Here is a 22,848-nt window from a genome sequence, read left to right as displayed (position 1 = left end):
GTGAGTCACTTGTGTCTCTAAAGGCCAGAATTGGCTAGGAACCTCTAGTCTTCCCCTGAATTGTGCAGAGTGTAGTGTGGGGATTGCCTAGAGTCGGTTCTTTTTATTTCTGTATTTATTACGGAGTGCATGTGTGTATGCATGTGCATCCTTGTATTTCCCTGTGTGGAAGGATGAGCATATAGGCCCAGAGCTGACATCAGGAGGCTTCCTTCTTTGCTCTCCTCTTTATTTGAGGCAAGGGCCCTTGTGACACAGTTGGCTACTCTATCAAGCTATTTTGTCCCCGTTCTCTGTTTCTGCCTTCTTAGTGCCGGGGTTGTAGGCTGACTGCTGTACCTACCTAGTTTTTATGTGGGTCCTAAAGGCCCAACTCCAGTGCTCTCACCTGGTCCCTTGAGTCATTTTCCTGGTCTTTTTTTTTAATTTTTAAAAATTGCATCTATCTATCTATCTATCTATCTATCTATCTATCTATCTATCCATCCATCCATCCTCTACCTATCTTTCTTAAGAAACTGTGGACATAAGAGGACAACTCCTTCCACTATGCAATTCCTGGGGATCAAACTCAGTTCAGCAGGCTTGGAGGCAGGCACCTTTACCCGCTGAGCCACCTCATCAACTCCCTGGCCCTGTTTAACAGCTCTTTGGGTGCTCTGTACGTGCATGGAAAAATGACTATTAGATCACAGAGTGTGTCTTAAAATAGTGACTCTCTAGTCCGTTCCCTTTAAAGTGCCGAGACAAGAGATCCACAAGGAAGGTCCATGGCATCCGTTTCATAGTAAACAATGTCAGGTCATTCTTGAGGATACTTTAGAAAGCATGCCTCTTTGGAGGCACCTTAAAGTGGGGTTTACCTGGATTCTGGCATTCAGGGAACAATATACAGATAAAACCAGAATGCAAAAAAAGTCCTGCCTGGGAAACTTTGGGAAAGTGGAATCGTGTTCAGGTTGGAATCGTGTCGGCAGACAGTTATGGTGAAGCTCATGTTATTTAAGTAACGTTTGTGAGGTGGGGGTTTCAGTGGGGAGGAAAGACTGTGGCTACCAGATCAGGGCTCTTCTAAGGGACAACGATGTTTTCTTTTACACACAAAGCAATGCTTGTGGCTTGACAAGTAGCTTTACATGAAGTCTGGGTAACCTTCTGAAAGCCTGGATCAGTAAGGCAAGCAAACCCGACAGCTAAAAGAAACAGTTTATTATATGTGTGAGGAGTGAGGAAGGGTCCTATGTTGACATGAAAGGGGCACTCTTGGGTGGGAGAAATGGCTCAGTGCCAAGAGTGTAGAGGACCTGAGTTTGGTTCTCCACACCCATAGGTGGAAGGAATTGGCCTTTTACTTCCACAGTTTCTTGAGCGAGGTGCTAAACAGGTAGGTAGAGATAGATAGATAGATAGATAGATAGATAGATAGATAGATAGATAGATAGATGATAGATAGGTTGATGCCTTTGACCTCTGCAGGCACCTGCACTCAAATGCATAAACCCATAGGCACAGGCATAACCACATAACCACAAAAACAACAGTAGTTTTATTTTTTTTACATAATTAAAAACCAAAAAAAAAAATGTAAAGGGAATTCTCTCTTTGATGCTGTCATTTTTTTCAGTGATGTTCATCCACGCATCCCTGAGACTTCGAAACCTCAAGAACAAGCTGGAAAATAAAATGGAGGGAATAGGTTTGAAGAAGACACCAATGGGCATTATCCTGGATGCCTTGGAACAGCAGGAAGAGAGCATCACCAAATTCGCTGACTACATCAGCAAAGCTCGGGAGTAAACGCTCCAGCCCGGTGACGGGGCCGCAGCAGGAATCCAGTTGCACTTTTCCCTTGCTCAGACCCATTTTCTGTCTGTGGTTTTGAAACAGAAGGTGCACGTCTTACCATCCAACTCTCCACGGCATCATGCATGCACACGCCCACGCCCACCTGTTAAGATCTCCACTATGACCCAAGGAAGGGCCTCGGAAACCACAAAAATACAGACCCACTGTCCCGTTATGTCTGAAGCTTCCAGTGTGTTTTTGAAAGATAATTGCCGGTTGGACAGCAATGGTACTATTCTATTGTAGGGGAACAGCCATTGTAGCAGCTGGAGACAATACTGAATAAGTGAAAAGTTAGTCACAGTAGAAGATGCCGTGTGTCCGTCTGTTTCTAACCCTGTCTGACATCCCCTCCAAAATCCCCTATGGCTATGATGTGTTGGGTATGTTAGAATAGCGGTATTATCTTTCTTGTCTTAGAATCGGAGGTGATCTCTATCCCTTTGGCGCCTGTTTGATGTGCGGTGGAAACTGGATCAGCCAGTTGTTTATATTTTGTTTACGAATATGAAGTTAGCTGTTTAGGATAATGTTTTGTTAAATTTTTGTAAACTTTTTAAAAGGGTAGTAATACGCTTTCACCGGAAGGTATTTCTTGCAAACTAAATGTCATCCTCTTGGGGTGGGGGTGGAAAGGTAGTTACAGCTCTGTGACTTCCATTATTCTTGACTTGTTAAAAAAAATAAATAAGTAAAACCAAACTTGAGTTGTTTATATGACACGTTTGTTACTACAATGAATAAAAGGTGTTCAAGATAATATTCCAATTATTTAGATTTTTGTTGTTGTTGTTTTGAGGGGGAGGGGAAAGTCGGGTGGTTTTCCCAGACAGGATTTCTCTGTGTAGCCTTGGCTGTCCTGGAACTCCCTTTGTAGACCAGGCTGGCCTCGAACTCAGAGATCCGCTTGCCTCTTCCTCCTGAGTGTTGGGATTAAAGACATGCACCACAAGCTCTCAGCTTTTGTCTAGATTTTTTGCACATTTGTTTTTATTAGTTTAATTCGTGTGGGTGAGAGAGAATGCCACGCGCATACAGTGCCCACAGAGACTAGAAGAAGCCATCGAACCTGGCGCTGGACATACCAGGTGGTTATGAGTTGGGTTCTGGGAACAGAACTGAGGCACTCTGGAAGAGCAGGAAAGGCGCTTAACCTCTGAGCCACCTCTCCAGACTCAGATGTTTGGTCTTTAAATAGATGAGCATTTGGAAAGAAAGAAATGAGTGTGTAACTTATTAATTCATTATCTTTTGATCCTGCGAATCTTCCCTAGAGGACCATGGCAAGAGTTTAAACAGCTCCTGTCACTCGTGAAGTTGCAGACAGCAACTGTGGTGGCCATGCACTTGTAGAAATAGACAGAAGAGCTAGAATGATGTGAGCATATGAATCTCATTGCACCCACCCCATCGTTGCTCATCTGTTGAGGAACAGATAATGAGAAATGGGTGTTTGCCAGTTTAGTGATTTTACAGGTGAAATAGAAAACATTTAGGTTTCCCTCTCATTGAAAAAAGAACTGGTATAGTCTTTCCAAAGAGTCCCTCTGTGTGTTCTAAATAATCCGTGACCATTTTGGCCTCTTTGACGTCTTGTGTTTTAGTCTCTGTCAGTCTGAAGCCTTATCTTTAGCTCAGAACTTCAGGGTTTGGAATCTGTGGCATTAACCAGATAAGAAGAATAAACTTTATCAAAAGCATTTTAGTGAAGCTTTAGTCAATCAATGCATGACAATGTATTAAATATCTAAGAAACTTGGTGCCAGCCTGGGAAAACTTCTTACAGTAGCTCAGACTCTGTGCATCTCCTAACTATACTGCATTACTAAGAACTGTGGGAACCGGGAAGTGGGGGAAAGATAAGACTTGGAGATGTCTGGAATGTTCCTGCGGAGGAGATAGAACCTGTTGGGAAATTGGACAGGACCTTTATGGATGGTGGATGTCTTGGGTTTTCCTGTGGAAAAGTTAGGACCTATACACGGGGTTTGTAGGAGGATGTTCTATCAAGAGGGAAGAGAGTGGACTGGTCCACCAGGTGACAGAGCATCTTGAAGCAGAGGGTGAGATGTTTAATACTGTAGATATGCTTCCTTTAGAAGGGTACTTCAAGACACCAGTGGAGTCCACAAGGGAGAACGCTGAGCAGAGTCAGCAGGCTAGGCTAATTAATTTTCACTGACGGTTTAACTGGATTTAGATTTACCTAGGGTACTCACCTCTGGGCATGTCTTTGGGGGACCTTCCAGAGAGGTTGAGCTAAATGTGGATGGCACCATTCATAGCTTGGGGTGCCAGACTGAACACCACAAGAGGAGACTACTGATTACCGCATCTATCTTGGCCTCCCGTGACCAGTGTGACCAGCTGCCTCAGGCTCCTGCCGCCGAGTCTTCCCCTTCATGATGGACTACACCCTCAAACCATGAACCGAAGTGAGCCCTTCCTTCCTGGAGTTGCTTTGGTCGGGTATTTGGTTAGAGCAGCAAGACATGCAATAGTACGGTGAGACCTGAGGTTCCACTGGCCCTCCGGAGAACTAGCAAAGGGTCCTTTATTCCGAAGCTGCAGAAGGCCCAGGCATTCACTTCCCTCATGACACTCACGAAGTTTGCAACATGGTTTATTCCCTTTACGATGCCATGCGGTGAATGACAACAGAGAGGATGGAAGGAGAAGGGTGGGAGTGGGAGTATAACCAGCAGGTACAGCGCTTCTGTCAGATTTATTATTTCCCAGAAGAAAGCAATAGTAAAGTGAGAGTTTACCAAAAATGTTAACTTCAGCCTCTAGGAGCATCACTCTGCACTTTTCGCCCAACTCAGTCAAACGGGAAGACCTGGAGCATGTTGCCAGCGAACATAGATACTCTGTGTCCTTCCCCTGGAGTCTTATCAGGACCCAAACAAACCCCCAGCCTGGATGGAACCATGTTTCCAGTTCTGCCTCCCACGCTTAGTGAAACAGCCTCCAGCTCAGATTTTGTTCTTCTAGATGATACTGCGGCTTCTTACGCCAGTTCCTTAGGCAGCTGTACCTGTGGTTTAAGCATTCGAAGAAGAGAAAATGAATCCTGGAAATTTTCGAGTTTTACAGCAAAAATTATAAAACTTATGTGTCTTTGTGGATGCAGAAGATGTTAGAAATGATGGCAGCAGAACTCTCCAAAATCATGATAAAGGCAAACCAACCAAAGCCATTATTATTGGGCATTAACCGATGCCAAGGCTTGTTCTAAGATCTGTGCTTCAGCCTGTGCTGAAGCAGAACACAGGAAGGACAGGAGCTCAGAGCCTGGTACCAGCATTTCCTAGCTGGTTGCTAGGTACTGAGCACCATTTTCCTCAGCTGTAAAATGACAGGAAGAATTCCTAGTCCATGGTGGAAATGATCAAGTTCCCTAATGGGGGTGAGTGATAAACGTGGACACTTACTTTCCAAAACATTAGCTCACTGTGTCCTACACCAGCCTTGCAAGAAGGAAAAGGGCCCTGAGGAGACAGTGACTTCCCTGAGGTCACACAGCTCGCATGGCTGAAAAGATAGCTCAGCTGCGGAGAAAAGCTCTTGCAGAGGACTAGAATTCATTTCCTAGCACCCATGTCAGGCAGCTCACAACCGCCGGTAACTCCCGCTCCAGAAGATCTGATGCCCTCTTTTGGCCTCTGCAGGCATGAACACACACAAACATATGCACAACTAATATATGTATTCATATAATTAAAAACTCGTGTGTGTGTGTGTGTGTGTGTTCTAGGGGCTGAGGATATAGATTCATTACTAAAGTCCTTGTGTGGCAAACAATTTAGATCTCTACAAACCAAAATCCAAGTATGATGGCACCTACTCATTGTCACAGCACTGGAGAGGTAGGCAATGATCTCAGGGGCTCCCGACCAGTTTACACACACACACACACACACAAACACACACACACACACACACACACACACACACACACGTGTCTATCCTTCTTGAAGCACATTTCTACTATAACGTACAATAAAATTTTAAAATAAAACATATTTCTCAAGAAACCAAAAAAGTAACACAATAAAAAGTGTATTTTGGTAAACCTCACCAGGAAAAAAAAAAAAACTGCAAAAGCCACACATCAGTCCAACTCTAAAAATCTATATCCAGTTTCTGTTGCATAGCAACAGCTTAAAGTGCTTAAAGGGTCTTAAGTGGTCTTCTGTCTTAGCAGGCAACTTGTCCATCATGTGTGCATTTTTCCCAAAGATGCTGATGGCATTAAGAAAACGCTTGGAATCTGTTAACAGCTGAGCATGTTTCCTCCCCTTGCCATGTGCATCTGTCAGTGTGATGAAACCTCGTGGTGTCTGCTGTGTCTCCTCTTGCAGTTAGTTCTTTGTCCATGTTCTCTGGAGAGGAATGCCTCACAGTGCCCTGCCCTCCACAAGGGACACTGGATATCCCCTTCAGGCTAAGGGGAGTCCCCATGTGCCTCTGACCCTCTCCCCATCTGGTATCAGACTTCAAGAGGAAGGGTGTGGCCTGTGTCTGGGTTGGCCCTTCCCATGGAAAACAACAATTAAGAGAAATGAGCAAAAAAATAAATACAAGGAATGCTTTAAATAATTTGTAAGCTGCAGCAAAGAGCTTAAATGGTGTGATTTTTGTGTATGCTTGTACACACATGTATTTTAAATAATATTTAAAAATAGCAAAATGTGGGGCTATAGCATGTTACTCAAGCAGAAGAAAAAGTTCTGTTCCTAGCACCCACAGGGTGGCCCATAGCCATCAGGAACTCTAGTCCTGGGGATCTGATGCCCTCTAATGCCCTCTGATGTCCTCTCTTCTGATCTCTGCAGGTAATAGGCACACACAGGGTGCACATACAAACAGGCAGGAAAAACATGCACACACATAAAATAAAAATAAGTAAATCTAAAAAGAAATAAAAGCAAAATGGAGCATTGGGCCACCAGAGGAACCAGACCCGTAATACCATGTTCCAAATAGGACCAAGCTGGCAGCTCAGACTACAGGACAAAGGGTTGAGTCACTGGATAATCATTAACTACTTGGAAAAGAATAATAAATCATACATCTTGCATCATGCTTATTTTGGAAATTTTAACCCTTTAATTCATCCACTGCATCAAACATTTCGTGAGAAACCTGGGCCTATTAAAGTTGCAAGGAAAGACGAAGACATACAAAGTAGCCATTAGAGATGCCATAGCAAAGCAAGTAGAAACCATCAAGGAAAAGATGGCCAGATTTGATGTCACAAAAGATCAAATTTGAGCTGGGTGTGGCAGCAAACACCTGTAATATCAGGACTTTAAAGATGGAGGAAATAGGAATATGAGTTCAAGACCAGCCTGGACAACTTAAGATTCTGTCCCAAAACTAAAACAACAGCAGCAATGAATTTTAATTAAAGGTTAAAATATCAAAATCACAAGCAGGAGAAAAATCAATCCTGTTATTATTAGGGCTCCTTTCTGCTTAAGTTGTTAGTATAGTTATTTTTAAGTGTATTTGGAACAATTGAGCACATCTAGCTCTATACAGAATAATTGTTTGTGTACATACATGTGGGTGTGTGTGCACACACAGACCGGAAGATGCGGTAGAATTGTAAGATTTGTTTCTGTGTTAGTTATTAAGATATTTATCTTGAATCCAGTTGGATTCAATCCAACACCTGTGCATATCCAAATTAGAGAGAAGAAGATATGCACATATGCATTAAGGAACTTGAGAGATGTACGCTGTGTCCAGAAGAACCCTTACCCTGAAGCAGATCGTGATAGATATATAAAAGGATTTACATTAAAAGGTAGTACATGGAATGGGTACTTCTGCTGGCTTGATTTTGTGTCTAGGAACCAGTATTTGATATGAGACTTGGAAACTGAATCGATTTCACTGGGTAGAAGAAAAGATCATCTGAGGTTATAGTGTCCCATGGTTGCTGTAAAGTTGTGGTCACTGAAATATGTTCCCTCAAATAAGCAGCATCAGCATCACTAGGGAGCTGGTCAAAAGAGGGCATCCCCCCTCTAAAACCTACTAAGCCAGAGACTCCAGAGAAGAACCCAGAAATTTAAATCAAATCTGGAGAAACACTACATAGATTTTTTAAATAAACTGTATGCAGACATCCTTTTCCTGTGAATACTGGGGAGGCTTTGGCCCTTGTCCCCTCTGCTGATCTCATTAATTTTTCAGGGAAGTAAAAAGGCTGTTGGAGGTGAGTCAAAGAGTTTTGAACAAGTGTGTGTGAGAGGCCAATACACCAAAGGCCACTGTACAAGAAGCAACATGGCAAGGCCTGCACAGAGAAGCCTGGACTGAGAACAGACTGAGGAAGACATTTAGAAAACCCTGGATTATCCAAAGGGGAGGGACAGTCAGAGGGCTGGCCTTCTGAAACTGACACAGAAGAGAAGGTGGGGGAAGGGAGTTCATAAGAGGACAGATGTGGTGGTAATTTTGTTTGTGATCTAACAAATACAGTTAGCCTGAAGATCAGAGTGTGGAGCTAAGCCAATAGTTAGCCATAGAGGCCAGGCAGAGGTGGCTCACACCTTTAGTCCCAGCACTGGAGAGGCAGAGGCAGGTGAATCTCTATGAGTTCAAGGCCACCATAGGCTAACTGAGTCTAAAAGAGAAACTGAACCAGGCGGTAGTGACTCACACCTTTAATCCCAGTATTTGGGAGTTATACACCTTTAATCCCAGCACTAGGAAGGTGGAGACAGAAAGAGATATGGCTCGGCAGAGAGAGGAATATAAGGGGGGAGGAGGCAGGAGCTCAGGGCATTCAGTCTGAGGATTCATAGAGACAGGATCACCCTTTTGCTCTCAGGTAGAGGTAAGAATTAGTGACTGGCTGCTCTGCTTCTCTGATCTTTCACTTTTCACTCCTGATAGATGATTCTGGATGATGATGATGATGATGATGATGATGATGATGATGATGATGATTATGACCAATTAGAATTCATGTTATAGACAGAAATCAGAGAACCTGGAGATAAAGAAGATTTTACAGACGAAGCCAAGTGTGGGCGGGGACAGAGATGAATGCTCATATCTGTCATCTTAAACTCTGCAACTGCTCGTGTGAGCCAGGGCTGCATATGATGCCACCTAGCTGGAGGGGAAGCTTGGCAACGCTATTCCATTGCCGACTCGGCTGGGAACAGTCTAGACATGCAGGTGAGCCCAGAGTGAAGAGGGAGTGGTACAGTCGCCTTGTTAGCAGAAGAGCTTGGCTTTGCTCTGCAGGTGCTGGGCTCCAGTGAATTAAGGAGTTGCCGAGAATGGGAATCTTATCTCAGTGAAAGGCACTAAGGTTTCTCTGGAATGGTAGGTGGTAAAAAAAATCACAAAAATTTTAAGATAGATTGATGCCATAAAGTTGTGGTCACTTTGTGTGCATTTGTGTGTGGGGGGGAGGGGGTTGGGGTGGACTGTCTTTGTGTGTGGGGGGGGAGGGGGTTGGGGTGGACTGTCTTTGTGTGTGTGGGGGGGGAGGGGGTTGGGGTGGACTGTCTTTGTGTTGGCATCAGAGTGACTGACAGTCATCAACCTGCAGGGAAGTGAGTTGGTTGTTATCTAAGGAATGCACTTTCATGGCCAAGACATTAAAAATGAGTGCAAACTGAAAACTTCTTCAGAAACAATAAATGTAAATGAAGCGAGGTGGTCGGGAGGCAGCGAGTATGGGAGAAAAACTGGAGAAGCTATTTCTTATCCTCACAGAAGCCACAATGCAGAAGGAGCTGGTTGGAGAGCATTTGTCTAGCATGTGCAAAGTTCTGAGTTCAAGCCAGGCAGTGGTGGTGTACACCTTTAATCCAGGCACTCTGTGAATTCAGGCCAGCCTGGTCTACAGAGCAAGTTACAGGACAGCCAAAGCTACACAGAGAAACCCTGACTCAAAAAACCAAAAAAGAAAAAAAAATCATTGAGTCCAATTCCCAGTAAAACGCACACACACACACACACACACACACACACACACACACACACACACGAACTCTCACACATGTGCACAGACACACGCACACCATATTTGCCATGCACATGCAGGCCTTGAATGGCTGGGTCTAATATTTCAGTGGTGTCAAAAATGTGCATGTTTTCTGTGACATTTAGAACTTACAAAATAGAGCCTAGTCCAACTAAAGCAGGTCTAAAGTCTGGTTTATAGCTACCAGTTTTCAAGATGTGACCAAGAGAGGAGAGTTCTCTTAAACTGTTTTATATAGGCTATTTCTTATAGCATGTAACATTTCAGCAACATATATATATATATGTATATATATATATACATATATATATATATGTTTTCCTTTATTCTTTGCTGTTGACTCCATTCAGGAATCCTAGGCTAGGAGCATGTGGTACTGAGAGAATAAGCATTAAACTTATAAAAAATTAATAAAATGGGCTGATTTTTAAAGATATGCTCAATAATACATAATAATACATAAAATACATAAAAATAATATAGCTAGCCAGGCAGTGGCAGTGCATGCCTTTAATTCCACTACTTGGAAGGCAGCGGCAGGAGGACCACTGTGTGTTTAAGACCCACCTAAGCATGTTTTAAAGTGTTCCAAGAAGAAATGATTTTCAGGTGTGTTTCTGAACAATCAATACTCTAATTTTTAGGAGTTGTCTTTGTTAGGTTTCTATTGCTGTGATAAATATCATGGCCAAAAGCTACTCGGGGAAGAAAGGTCTCTTTCACTATACAACTTGTGACGACATCACAGAGAGAAACCCAGGGCAGGAGCTGATGCAGAGGCCATGGAAGAGTGCTGCTTACCGGCTTGCTCCCCACGGCTTGTTCAGTCTGCATTTTTTTTGTACAACCCAGGACCACCTGCTTAGGGGTGGCATTACCCACAGTGGGGCTGGGACCTCCCACATCAATGTGATCTTTAGGAAACTGCTTCTCAGGCTTGCCCACAGTCCAGTCTGCAGGTAGCATTTTTACAGTTGAGGGTCCCTTTTCTCAAAGGACTGTAGCTTGTGCCACGTTGAGAAACAAACAACAAACAAAACCAGGACAGGGACATTAGTTTTAAAAAAAAACCCAGAAGATACCAAAATTTTGCACTAATTCAACAAAACCTTTTCATTTCTCCTTTATAAAATGAACCTGGTTAGGTCTCGCTTGACTGACATACATCCTTTTGCGCTGGCAGTCATAACATCACCACTGCTAGGGTTTCTGGCATTTCACTGAGTCTAAGATGTAGCTTGGTGGTGCTGCTCTTCCTCAGGTGTGAGGAAGCACCTTGCAGCTGAAGGTGTTCGCAGCAGCTGGCCACAGGCAGGGCAAGCACACGCTGCCATCACCGCTAACGAGCCCCATGCCTTGGGCTCGCTCGCTCGCGTGCAGCTGCATCGCCGTTTAAATAATGACGGCAAATGGGGAGCAGGTGATGGGTGGGGGTAAGACGTCTTTGTGCTCGGTTTGAGCGTCTGTCAATCTAAGATTATCTCAAAGGAGAAGCTAAAAAAAAAATTAAAGCACTTTGAAAAGATGGCTCTATGATCTGGCTTTAAAGCAGACATTCATCTTGTGGAAAGAAGACACAGAACAGCGGGAGCAAATGCAGAATATGGCATTTAAGGTGTTTAGTAGGAAAAAAAGCTTCAGGATAGAGAGACATGCCAGCTCCTGGCAGCAGCTGTATCTCCTCCAAAGATGGAAAGGCCCAGAAGAACCTCCACCTGGAGCTTGCTTTAAATGTGGCAATGCCAGTCACTGGGCAAAAACAAAACAAAACAAAACAAAACAAAACAAAACAAAACAAAACAAAACAAAACAAAACAAAACCCTGCCTTTCACCTTCAACTGCTGCCAATATCCTGTCCAGACTGTGAACAATCAGGATACCGGGGAATCGATTGCCCCTCTTTTCACAGACAAGGTCCCTGCCCCCAAGTTCCTACTCTACAGGAAAGTCTGTCTGACCTTCTGGGCCTGGCAGCCGAAGACTGAGGCTGCACTGAGACCTCTGCCCCCAACAACCACAGAGGACCCTGGGGTAGCTGTCTAGGTCGCCAGTAAGTCTGTCATTTTTAGTAGATTTGGAAGCTTCCTTGTCTGCACTTTGCTTTCCCGGGGTGGAATTTATCCATCTCAGGCCTCTGATGGTATTTGATGTCTAGGTTAGTGCTGGCTTTGTCAGTTTACAGTAGCAGCCAAGGCGTCTGCTGCCTTCCCAGTTCTCTTTGTGCGGAAAATTCAGGCCACAGGCCTCACTCTCCTAGAGTTACTACTAGGTCTAGACACAGTTTCATTTGCTACCAGACTCAGAAAAGAGATAAAGGCAGAGAACAGGTTTCAACGTAACTTTTTACTATTCCTTTATTGAAAGGAACTCACTTTACAACGACTGCTCTCAGCAATCAACTACCCACGTCTCCTGGTAAATGATTAGCTAGAAAAGAAGTGTAAAGCTTATGTGAAGATTTCAAAGCTTAAGTTGTGAGGATCTAGGAAAATGTTTTAGGGTCTAAGGTGCTGTAAGGTATAGATACAAATTATATAGGTCTGGGATTGTGAAAGCTGAGATTGTGATAAGGAAATAAGGTGTGTAAATGCAAGTTACAAAGGTCTGAGGGTGAAAAGCTTAAGTCAGGATAAACAAGAGATTTAAGGTGTATTAAAAACTGGAACATAGCCAGGCAGTTGTGGCATATGCCCTTACTCAGGAGGAAGAGACGGGCATCTCTGTGAATTTGAAGCCAGCCTGGTCTACAGAGAAACCCTGTCTCAAAGAAAAAAAGAAAGAAAAGAAAAAAGAATCATGTTTCAGATTTATTTCTCTCACTTTTTTCCCAAAGGTTCATAGTCTTAACATTAATCAATGGAATTCTTATAATCTACTAATATAGCTCTGTCACAAATTTAAGATTTTAAATTCCCTTTGATTGTTTCCCACAAGACTTAAAAATGCTTCTCATTGTGCTGGAAACATCTGTCTAATCTGTATACATCCAGTCTTCTGGATAGAGGAAAGAGTGTTAATGCTTTTAACCGGAATCATTGTTGGGTCCCCTATGACTCAAAGGCGTGAGTCTATTGCCTTTTCTGCAATATGGGTTTCAGTACAGATTACAAACAGCGGGAGTGCTAATGTGTCTAAATTTAGCTCTTTCTGTGAACTCAAAACATTCTTGGAAGTTGCAGGAAGCCAGCTTGGGTCTACCTAGATGAGTTCATCAAATGGATTCCAGATAAGTACCGTCAATCAACAGTCTAAGTTTCCCACCTACTGCCTGTTCCTGAGGGTGGGATCTCCCCACCTTTCCCTGGTCTTGGGACTCCCCTCTCTCAATTACCAGGACTTAAGTTTCCCCCTAAACTTCTTAACGTTATCTTCTGCTCTGCCAGCATCATGCCAGGTCCCCTCAAAATCTGCATCCCGGACAGCCTGAAAATGGCTACCCCCAAGTGCTTCCAACCTCACAGACTGCTTCAAGTATGCCTGCACCTTCCTAGCACTGGAGGTGGTCCCACAGAGTGTGGACAATGAGCAAAACAGCCAGCTGTCCCAGGTCTTGGCCAGCATCCTAGCTTTCTCAGGTCCCCTCAAAATGCCCGTGTCCCCAGACAACAAGAAAGAGTCTAGAGAACATGGCACCCCATTTCCAACTCACCTGTTCCCCCTTCCTACTTTCTCACCTGTTTTTTTTATAACAAACAAAGAAAAGAACGTTAGTTTCCAACTCAGCAGCAGCTTGCCTTTGCCACCAAAGCAGTTACGTCACCTGTCGCCAGGTGCCTTTCCACCGGCAGCTTTGCAATATGTGTACCTCTTAAAAGTGTCCCCCAGGCACAGCCTGCTCTCTTGCCTCTTCTCTTCCTCTTGTTTCTTCCCCGTCTGTCTGTCTGTATGTCTGTCTGTCTGTCTGCCTGCCTGCCTGCCTGCCTCTCTCATGTCCCCACTCTGACATGGCCTTTCTTTCACTCTCCCCCTCCCCCAACAAACCTCTTGCACTAACTCTGTTGCTCATGGAGTGTTTGCTTAGAGGATTACCTTGGCAGGGCTCACCAAAAGGTACCCAGCTCACCTTTATTTTTCATCCTTACAAGTGGACATTTACAAGTAAAGCACATCCATCAGTGGAGCCTGTGTTTTCACATTGTCCTCACGGAGTTCTTTATGGGACTAAATAGAAGACGTCATGGGACATTTTCTAGATAGCCACTGCAGTCCACGCCAGCAACGGAAGGGAACCATCAGCAACCAGAAGGTACAAAGCCAGTTCAAAGCGGAGGCAATAAGCAAGGCTACAACTCAAAAATGATTTTTCTGCTTAGCTTATTTTTTAAGAAGAAGGACATTAGGGAGCCGGCTTGGAGTGGAAGTGCTTACTGTGCAAGCATGAGGACCTGAATTCAGATCCCCAGGACCCGCAGAAAATGCTGGGTGTGGTGAGTACATTACCTGTAGCCCCAGTGCCGGGGTGGGGGCAGAAAGAGGCAGATCTCAGGGGCTCATTGGTCAGACAGTCTAGCTAAAATATCAAACTCCACATTCAGTGAGGTGGATCTCAAAAAAAAAATGAGGTTGAGAGCTTGGAGAGTTGGTTCAATGGTTAAGAACACAGGCTGCTCTTTCAAAAGACCCAGGTTCAGTTCCCAGCACCCACATCAGGTGGGTCACAACTATCTCTAACTTCAGTTACAGGGGATCAGGTGCCCTTTTCTGACCTTTAAGGGCATCAGGCTTTGAGTGGTGCACAGATAATACATATAGGCAAAACATTCATACACATAAAGTAAAAATAAATAAAAAGGTAGAGAGCAATAGAGAAAGACGCCTGCTGTTAACTTCTGGCCCACACATGAGCGTGAATAGGAAAGATAACCTGTACACACACACACACACACACACACACACACACACACGAAGACCAAGCACATTTAAAACAGATAGTGTCATAGAACAGATGAGCACCTTCCCATTTCGTAGGGTGATTATTCTTACAGTTATCGGCATAAATTTATTTTCATGTCCTTTGCTCGATAATTTAACCCTAAAGCTGATATGTCCTCTACCCTGAAAAGCTACTTGGTAAGCTCCACAAGGTCCAGCCTGTACCCAATGTGTTCACTGGAATCCCCCTGTCTCTTCCTGCACAACTGACTGATACTGCAGTGATTCCAGTGACTGGATGGAAAGGGATCATCTCAATGGAGCAGCCATTCCTTCCAGAGTCCGGAGGTTTGCTCAGGTGGTCACCTGAACTCTTCTCCCTTCAACATGGATTTTAAAACTCTTGCTCCTTTTAGTCTGTTATTTTCTGGCTGTATAGCACCAGAAAATTCAAGAACAGCTTGAATATTGTCCACCCATGACTTCAAAGGGACAGTTTTCCCAGACAGCACCCTCACCTCCCCCAGTGGAGGTCTGGCTCTCCCTTGCGTCCTGCCCAAAGGCAGGCAGAGGACCTCTGTCTGACCTTACATGACTTCTAGCATTCTCTCCTGTGCTCCAGGACCAATCCCCTCTCCAAATCACTGATGAAAAGCATCTTTGATGCAGAAAATGGGACAATGACAATGCAGTTCTAGGAGACAGGAACTCAAGACATCCCTATACACACATGTGAATGATAACAGTTACCTTAAGATTAGAAAGCTCTCTAAGGTAAAGGACATGGTCAACAAGACAAAACGACAGCCTACAGAATGGGAAAAAGATCTTCACCAATCGCACATCAGACAGAGGTATGATCTCCAAAATATACAAAGAACTCAAAAAATAGGTCATCAAAAGAACAAATAATCCAATAAAAAATGGAGTACAGACCTAAACAGAGAACTCTCAACAGAGAAATCTAAAATGGCTGAAAGGCTCTTAAGAAAATGTTCAATATCCTTAGTCATCAGAGAAATGCAAATCAAAACAACTCTGAGAGTCCATCTTACACCTGTAAGAATGGCCAAGATCAAAAACACTGATGACAACTTATGCTGGAGATGTTGTGGGGTAAAGGGAACACTTCTGCATTGCTGGTAGGAATGCAAACCGGTACAGCCACTTTGGATATCAGTATGGTGATTTCTCAGAAAATTAGGAAACAACCTTCCTCAAAATCCAGCAATACCACTTTTGGGTATATACCCAAAGGATGCTCAATTGTACCATAAGGACATGTGCTCAACTATGTTCATAGCAGCATTGTTTGTCATGGCCAGAACCTGGAAACAACCTAAATGCCCCTCAACCAAAGAATGGATAAGGAAAATGTGGTATATTTACACATGGAGTACTATACAGCAAAAAACAAAACAAAACAAAAATAACATCTTGAAATTTGCAGGCAAATGGGTGGAGCTAAGAAACATCATTTTGAATTAGGTAACCCAGACCTAGAAAGATAATTATCATATGTACTCACTCATAAATGTTTTTTAAACATAAACCAAAGAAAACCAGCCTACAAATCACAATCCCAGAGAACCTAGACAAAAATGAGGACTGTAAGAGAGACATACATGGATCTAATCTACTTGGAAAGTAGAAAAAGACAAGATCTCCTGAGTAAATTGGGAGCATGGGGGGGACCTTGGGAGAGGGCTGAAGGGGAGGGGAGAGGCAAGGAGGGGAGCAGAGGAAAAATGTAGAGCTCAACAAAAATCTATCTATCTATCATCTATCTACACACACACACACACACACACACACACACACACACACAGCTTTAATTAGAAAGCTCAGTAAAGCTGAAAAAGAAAAACCCCCGGACTCACATGCTTTCTGCATCTGGAAGAAGTGGGGGTCTCTATAATGGAACAATGTATCAACTATGGTTGTCAATACAATCTCTTAGTTCAATTATAGGCAGTATTTTTTAATGACAGCCAAGCATCAATCGATATGACCTATGGACATCAACCCTAATGACAAAAAAAAATATCATTTATGCAACCTAAGCTCGGGGAATAAAGCCAGGTCTACTAGTCAGCTTTATCACAGACTTCTATAGAGACTCCATGGATATTAAAACTGAAATCATAGCGAGCTATTTTGAACCCATTGGCTCATGAAGACGGCAACCTGAGGTTTCCCATTTGTCTGGCTGCCTAAAAAGCAAACAGAAACGTAGCTGCAGGTGACCTAGCTTTGTCTACTGATTCCCTGGAGTCTTTATCCCAGTTACTTACAAATGGAGCTTAGCTGGGATTTTCCTCATTTGTTCCTTCAAGAAGGCTTCTGGGGTCTCTAATTCTCAGCTCCCTGTGCCTAGAGTGGTCTGATTTTTACATATGCATATCAAGGATTCAAAATAGCATATAAATAAAAGCTTAACACCTCAAGATGAGTTTTAACATCGGTGCCATCACTTCCCGGTGGTATCTGCTAGACATGTTATTAACTCCCCGAAGCATCAGTGTCTCCTGCACAGGATGGGGGTGAGTATCTGTGCCAACCTTCTAGAATTTGGATGATTACGTCCGTGACTCAGATAGCTTGTACAGGTGCTCAACAAACCTTAGCTGCAAGCGTTATCATCACAGGGTATATCCGGGTCTGCCCTTGAGAGTAAGCCGTAATTTAACTCTATTGGGGCTGCGCCTCTGCTTACCAACAATCAGGATCCGGCTGTGCTAAACTAGCAGGCCTGGGGATATAGCTCCTCTGGTAGTACACTTGCCTAGCATGCCCAAAGCCCTGGGTTCAATCCCAGGGCTACATAAGTCAGCCATGGTGGGTGACACCCTCAGCTACCTAGCAGGTTCAAATGAGTCTGCGCTAGGAGGGTAACTGGGAAATAGCCCTACTTACCGGTTTTAGGTAGGCGACATTGCTATGTCGGATGTCATTCAAGAGCTGGTCTCTGGGAGTGATTTCCACCAGCGGGGGTGGCCTATTTCTCGGCACCGGCTTGAGCGTTTTGATGACATCTTTGAGGTTGGTTTTCTCCTGTGCCTCTCCTGCTTCCGGCGGCATTCGAGATTTGCGCTGAATTCTCTTCAGCTTCACCACCTTAAAGGAGTCAGGGTCGGTCTTGCTCTGCGAAGGTTGGGGTGGGTTCTTCATCATTTCGTTTCTTCCACCAAAGGCGACTTCCTGAGCAGTGAGAGGTCGTCCGGATGAAGGCTGGAAGAACTCCTGCATTCTGGGATCGGGCATGGGTCCCCCCAACCTCTCCCACATCCCAGGGGGCAGCCCCAACCCATTCTCCAGCATAGCTATCAGCTTTCTCTGCTCTCTAAGTTGCTGCTGTTGCTGCTCCTCCTGTCTTTTCTGCCTCCGTTTATCCTGGTTCCTGGTAAGCAGATTTGTTACCACCATCCTGGGACCCGGAAGCTCGAAATGGTAGCCCATCTTCAGGAGGGTGTTGTTGGCCTTCAAAAGCCTTGAGATTTCCATTTCGGCGTGGTGGCCCAGCATGTGCCTCTGGTTGTGAAAACGAAGTTCGGTTAGAGTCTCGTTAAACTGGAGGCACCTCATGATGGCCACGATGCCCTTCCCTGTGATGAAGTTGGACTCGATATTAAGCGTGGTGATGCTCCTGTTTTCACGCAGCATGTTGGCCAAGGCGAATGCTACACTCTCGTCTGCACCGACGTTGGCCAAACTAAAGCTTTTGATGTGTTTGTTCTTCTTCATTGCATTGACAAAGTCCAGTAACATTTCCTTAGGGATATTCTCGATGTTGTTCAGGTTGAGCTCCTTCATGTCAGGGTCGTTCTGTCTTACTCGTCTCAAGCTACCGTCCAGATCTGTCTGGTTCCCTGAAGGTCTTGCACTTACCTTCAGAAAACTGGTGTCTAGAGCTAATTTCTTTGGGTCTAATTTGGCTATTTTCTTCTCAATTTTTTCTTTGGTCTCTGCTCTGTCTTTTTGCTCTTCCAGTGTTTTCGTAGCCAGCTGCTGGCAGGTGCTGGGACTGTTTTGGATTTGTTCCTGTGCTTCGTTTTTTTCTCTTTTGACTTTTTCATCTTCATCCTCTTCATCTTCCTCATCCTCCTCCTCGTCTTCCTCACCATCCTCTTCATCCTCTTCATCTTCTTCATCATCTTCTGTTTCTTGTATATTGTTGCTCCCACTGGATCCCCTTTTATTTGCAACTATTTCACTGTTGAGCTTTTCTTTTAAAAATTGGGGCATAGTTTTAATGCCTCTTACTTCACGCTGGTTTTGAGTGCTTTCCTAAAAGATAGGTATATGACAGTTAGAATACATAGGGCTCAGCAGTTAAGAGCATTTGCTGCTCTTCCAGAGGACCCTAAACTTATCTCCCCTAAGTTTGCTCCCCTAAACTTATCTGTGTCTGGTTACTTACAGCTGCTTGTAACTTCAGCTCTAGAGATTTTACGCCCTCTTCTGGCCTCGTCAGGCACTGTATGCAAAAACACTGACTAATTTCACACAAACATGCTCCTCAAAAGTGTGGGTGGACACAGACAATTAAAAATGAAAACAAATCTTCAAACCACATTTTTAGCCAGGTTGTGATGGTACAAGTCTTTTATGCCAGCATTTGGGAGGCAGAGGCAGGAAGGTTTCTGTGTGTTTGAGACTTGCCTGGTCTACAGAGCTAATTCTAGAACAGCCAAGGTTACACAAAGAGACCCTATCAGAAATCCTGTCTAAAAACAAAACAAAATAAGAACATTTCTAGGGCTGGGGAGATGGTTCGGTGGATAACATACTTGCTACACAAACCTGAGTATCTAAGGACCTGAGTTCAAATCCCCAGCATCCACATAAAGTAAGCTGAAAGACGGGAGATAAGAGACATGAGAATCTCCGGAGGCTCATGGGCCAGCTGGTCTGGCATAGGCAGTGGTAAGTAGAGACCCTGGACTTAAACAAGGTGAATGCTGAGGACTGGCACCTGAGGTTGTTTCCCCACCCCCGCACACATATATACATAAAAGATTTTGTAAAAACTTAAATGGTATGGTAGCACACACCTTTAATCTCAACACACAGAAGGCAGAGGCAGTCAGATCTCTGGGTTCTGGGCCAGCCTGGTCTAGATAGTGAGTTCCTGACTAGCCAAGCCTACATAGAGAGACCTTATCTCAAAAACAAACCAAACAAAAACTTAAATGAAAAACATTGTAAATGAAAAAGCTCAAGTTAACAAACCTTGTGTATAATACTATTCCATTTATATATACACAAATTTATATATGCTTATGAAAAAAATTTCTGGAATTATTACCAAATTCCTGTTTTTTGTTTGCTTGGTTTTTTTTTTCTGAGTCAGAAAGGTGACACTTGGTACAACTGAAGAAGGGTCTGTTGGTTTCCCAGTGTTAGTGCTATATGGTCTTATGTTTTAAGTTTGCCTTGTCTTTCTGATACAGAAGACCCTCTAATAAGCAAATACAACTAAATAGGGATGGACTTTTGTAGACACACAGTTGGGGCTGTGCTTATCTCCTTCCAGACATACTTGTCTCTGAGGTTCTTTGGGAATTGATTCTTGGAACACCACAATTTATGGGTACACACGCACACACACTTGTGTGTGTGTGTGCGCGTGTGCATGTGTTATGAGAAATATATGTACATATATAGGTATAGACAAACATACACATATATATCCTATACACCCCTCTTTCCATGCAAGCAGTATTTTACATTGTCTCTAGACCACCTAATACCTACTACGCCAATAATGTAAACAGGGATATTGTATTGTTGAAAAAAATAAAGAGAAAAAAATCTCTATATAAATATCCAGTCCACATGGCAAAACAAAACAGCAAACAAACAAAAAACTTTTTTTAGTGTTTTCAGTTCACAATTATTTGAATTCAAGGATACAGTCCCTGAGGATACACAACACCAAGTGCATTAATAAGACCTAGTTAATTATGTTTTCAGAGTCTTTATTTTTAAAATATGGTGTTAAATCATATTTGGGAACTTGATGATACGAATTGTAAAGTCTATGTGTCAACGTGTTTATGTGTTGTTGAGCGGGAGGGTTCGCAGTCAGCAGTGCTGTGTTCAGAAGTAATTTCCCTATACCCTACAGTTAAGTAGCCTTCCTAAATTATCCACTGCTTTCCTCGACTCGCACTTTGCATTTCCTGAGTTTATGCCGGGAAATGGGAGTAGTCTGATAAGCTAGAGTGTGTTTTTAAAACCTTGGTTTGGATCCTGGCTCTGAGGAGAACACCATCGTTTTCTAGTCTCACTAGTCTCTGAAGCAAACCACCTTGAAGGAAGAGCCAGTCTTAAAATGGAACAGGGTTAGGGCCAGATTTACAGCTCTTTGCTGTGTCTGGGAGGGGAAGCGGCAGTCTTGCAGGTCAGTGTTTACTAGATTCTCGTGCATCGGTGACTACACTTTGGATCCACCTGTGTTGTTTTGCCAAGTGCAGCTCTAAAAGCTTGGAGAAGTCTGGCACTCAGTAGTCTGAGCAAGAACTTAGTGACGATGATGCATTGCAAGAGCTGACTTAACTTCCTCCTAAAACCTGCACCATCACATTCCCCATCTGTCCCAGCAGGGGGAGCCCAATCACCAAGCTGTTTAATATACACCAGGGAAGAAACAAAGACCCTGGTCCCGCAGCGCTCCTAAAATGGGTATTCAGGAGCGATTGTCTTGGAACCCACGGACCTGCACTTGTAAGAAGTCTGCAAATGACACGGTAAGCTCTAGCCTGACCAAGCCAGGTATTTACGTCCTGGAGTTGAGATTGTGTTTATGTCCGCTACTCCCTTCCATCACCCACGTGACAACAGGGTGATAAGATTCACCTGTACCTAGCAGGCGGGGCTGAAGAAACTGTACTTTGGAAATTTGTCTTCTTTTTTTTCTCAGTCATTTTTAAGTGCAACGTTAAAATTTGTGCTTCAGAGCTGTCATGATGGTTCAGCAGGTAAAGGCACCTGCCACAACTAATAACAAAATGTAATTAACAACATTAATTGTGCTTTACATGGAATTAGTTTGTAGAGATCATGTCTCAAGAAAGAACTCTCTTGAAAACTGCTATTAGCCGTCTATTTCCAGGTGTCATGTTTGATGCCCAGTGCACAGAGTGCCCACATTCTTAGTTGTGGGTTTGGTTTAGTGTACATGGCCAGATTTCCTCAGAACTGGGGAGTCTTTGACATTATATGTAAAACATTGAATGTGAAGAAGTAGGATGGAGATGGGAGGGGAGGGGGGGCAGAAGTTTTGATGAGACTCTCAAAGGGAGAAGCCAAAAAGTCAGAACAGCTTCTTCTGAGTTGTGAGTTAAAGCATTATGTATCATGGCCACAGACCACGGACTCCACATAGAGACCCCAGTGTCACTGTTGGAAGAGACACTGACGGGAAACCATCACCTTTCCCCTTGCAATTATACCATTGTTCAGAAAGTTACAGCCGGGATAGGATTAATATTACGATTTAATTTAGATGTGGCCAAATCCAAAACAACCACATACTGTGCTTTTGAGAAATCACAATTGCAAAACAGACCCTGCCAGCCCAGACCCGGCAGCCCTTTGTGTCCCACATAGATCCCTGGTTACCTCAGACTGCACAAAACTGACAGGAACGCGTTCATCTTCCACCATGCGTCTAGATGCCTTTTGCAGATACATGTAATCGACGAGAGACTTATGGTCAAAGTTTCCTGTAGGCGCTTTGTTGGTCTGATCTTTTTGGATCATCCCCACAGGAAGGTGGGGGTCAGGGGCCATGACTTCCATCTCCGACTGCAGCTCCTTCAGCTCTTCGGGGGACAGGTTGGCCAAGAGCTCATCCTCGTTAAGCTCCTCACTGAGGGCGTCTTCTTGGTCTGAATTTCTGCTGTGCTCCGACATCCTTTACTTTCGCTATTTTTTCTAGATCACCAGAAAAGAAGAAATCATCTAAGATGATTAAAAAAAAATAATCAGTACGTGTCAGTATCTTCCAGTCAACCAATAACCCAGGTCAACCCACCCTTGAGGTCGGTTCTCCCTCAATGGTGTTTGTTGGGCTGTTGGGAGTAACTATGGCTTAGCTCATGTGGGA

The 22,848-nt window shown here is 43.8% G+C and overlaps 2 protein-coding genes across 3 annotated transcripts in view; one reads left to right on the top strand and one right to left on the bottom strand.

Annotated features, from left to right (window-relative positions):
* The window catches only part of Arl6ip5 (ARF like GTPase 6 interacting protein 5), a 24,234-nt gene extending 21,621 nt beyond the window's left edge, over nt 1–2,613 (top strand). The window contains exon 3 of the mRNA XM_075983384.1: nt 1,625–2,613. Coding sequence (XP_075839499.1) covers nt 1,625–1,797 — 173 coding nt within the window. The 3' untranslated portion in view covers nt 1,798–2,613. The remainder of the gene's footprint in view (nt 1–1,624) is intronic.
* Nucleotides 2,287–22,848, bottom strand: Lmod3 (leiomodin 3). 2 transcript variants are annotated; one of them, XM_075983383.1, is made up of 4 exons: nt 22,777–22,848; nt 22,362–22,676; nt 17,652–19,022; nt 2,287–4,882 (listed from the first exon to the last, which is right to left on the bottom strand). In XM_075983383.1, the coding sequence occupies exons 2-4, from the start codon at nt 22,653–22,655 to the stop codon at nt 4,856–4,858; spliced, it is 1,692 nt and encodes a 563-aa protein (XP_075839498.1). In that variant the 5' UTR covers nt 22,656–22,676; nt 22,777–22,848; the 3' UTR covers nt 2,287–4,855. The 2 variants fall into 2 exon arrangements, with proteins under 2 accessions (XP_075839498.1, XP_075839497.1); XM_075983382.1 differs by having other exon boundaries at nt 22,362–22,837.

Source organism: Microtus pennsylvanicus, chromosome 8 (genome assembly GCF_037038515.1).
Source record: "Microtus pennsylvanicus isolate mMicPen1 chromosome 8, mMicPen1.hap1, whole genome shotgun sequence".
NCBI lineage: Eukaryota > Metazoa > Chordata > Mammalia > Rodentia > Cricetidae > Microtus > Microtus pennsylvanicus.
Note: the sequence above shows the minus strand (reverse complement) of the source record. Positions and strands in the feature narration are given on the sequence as shown.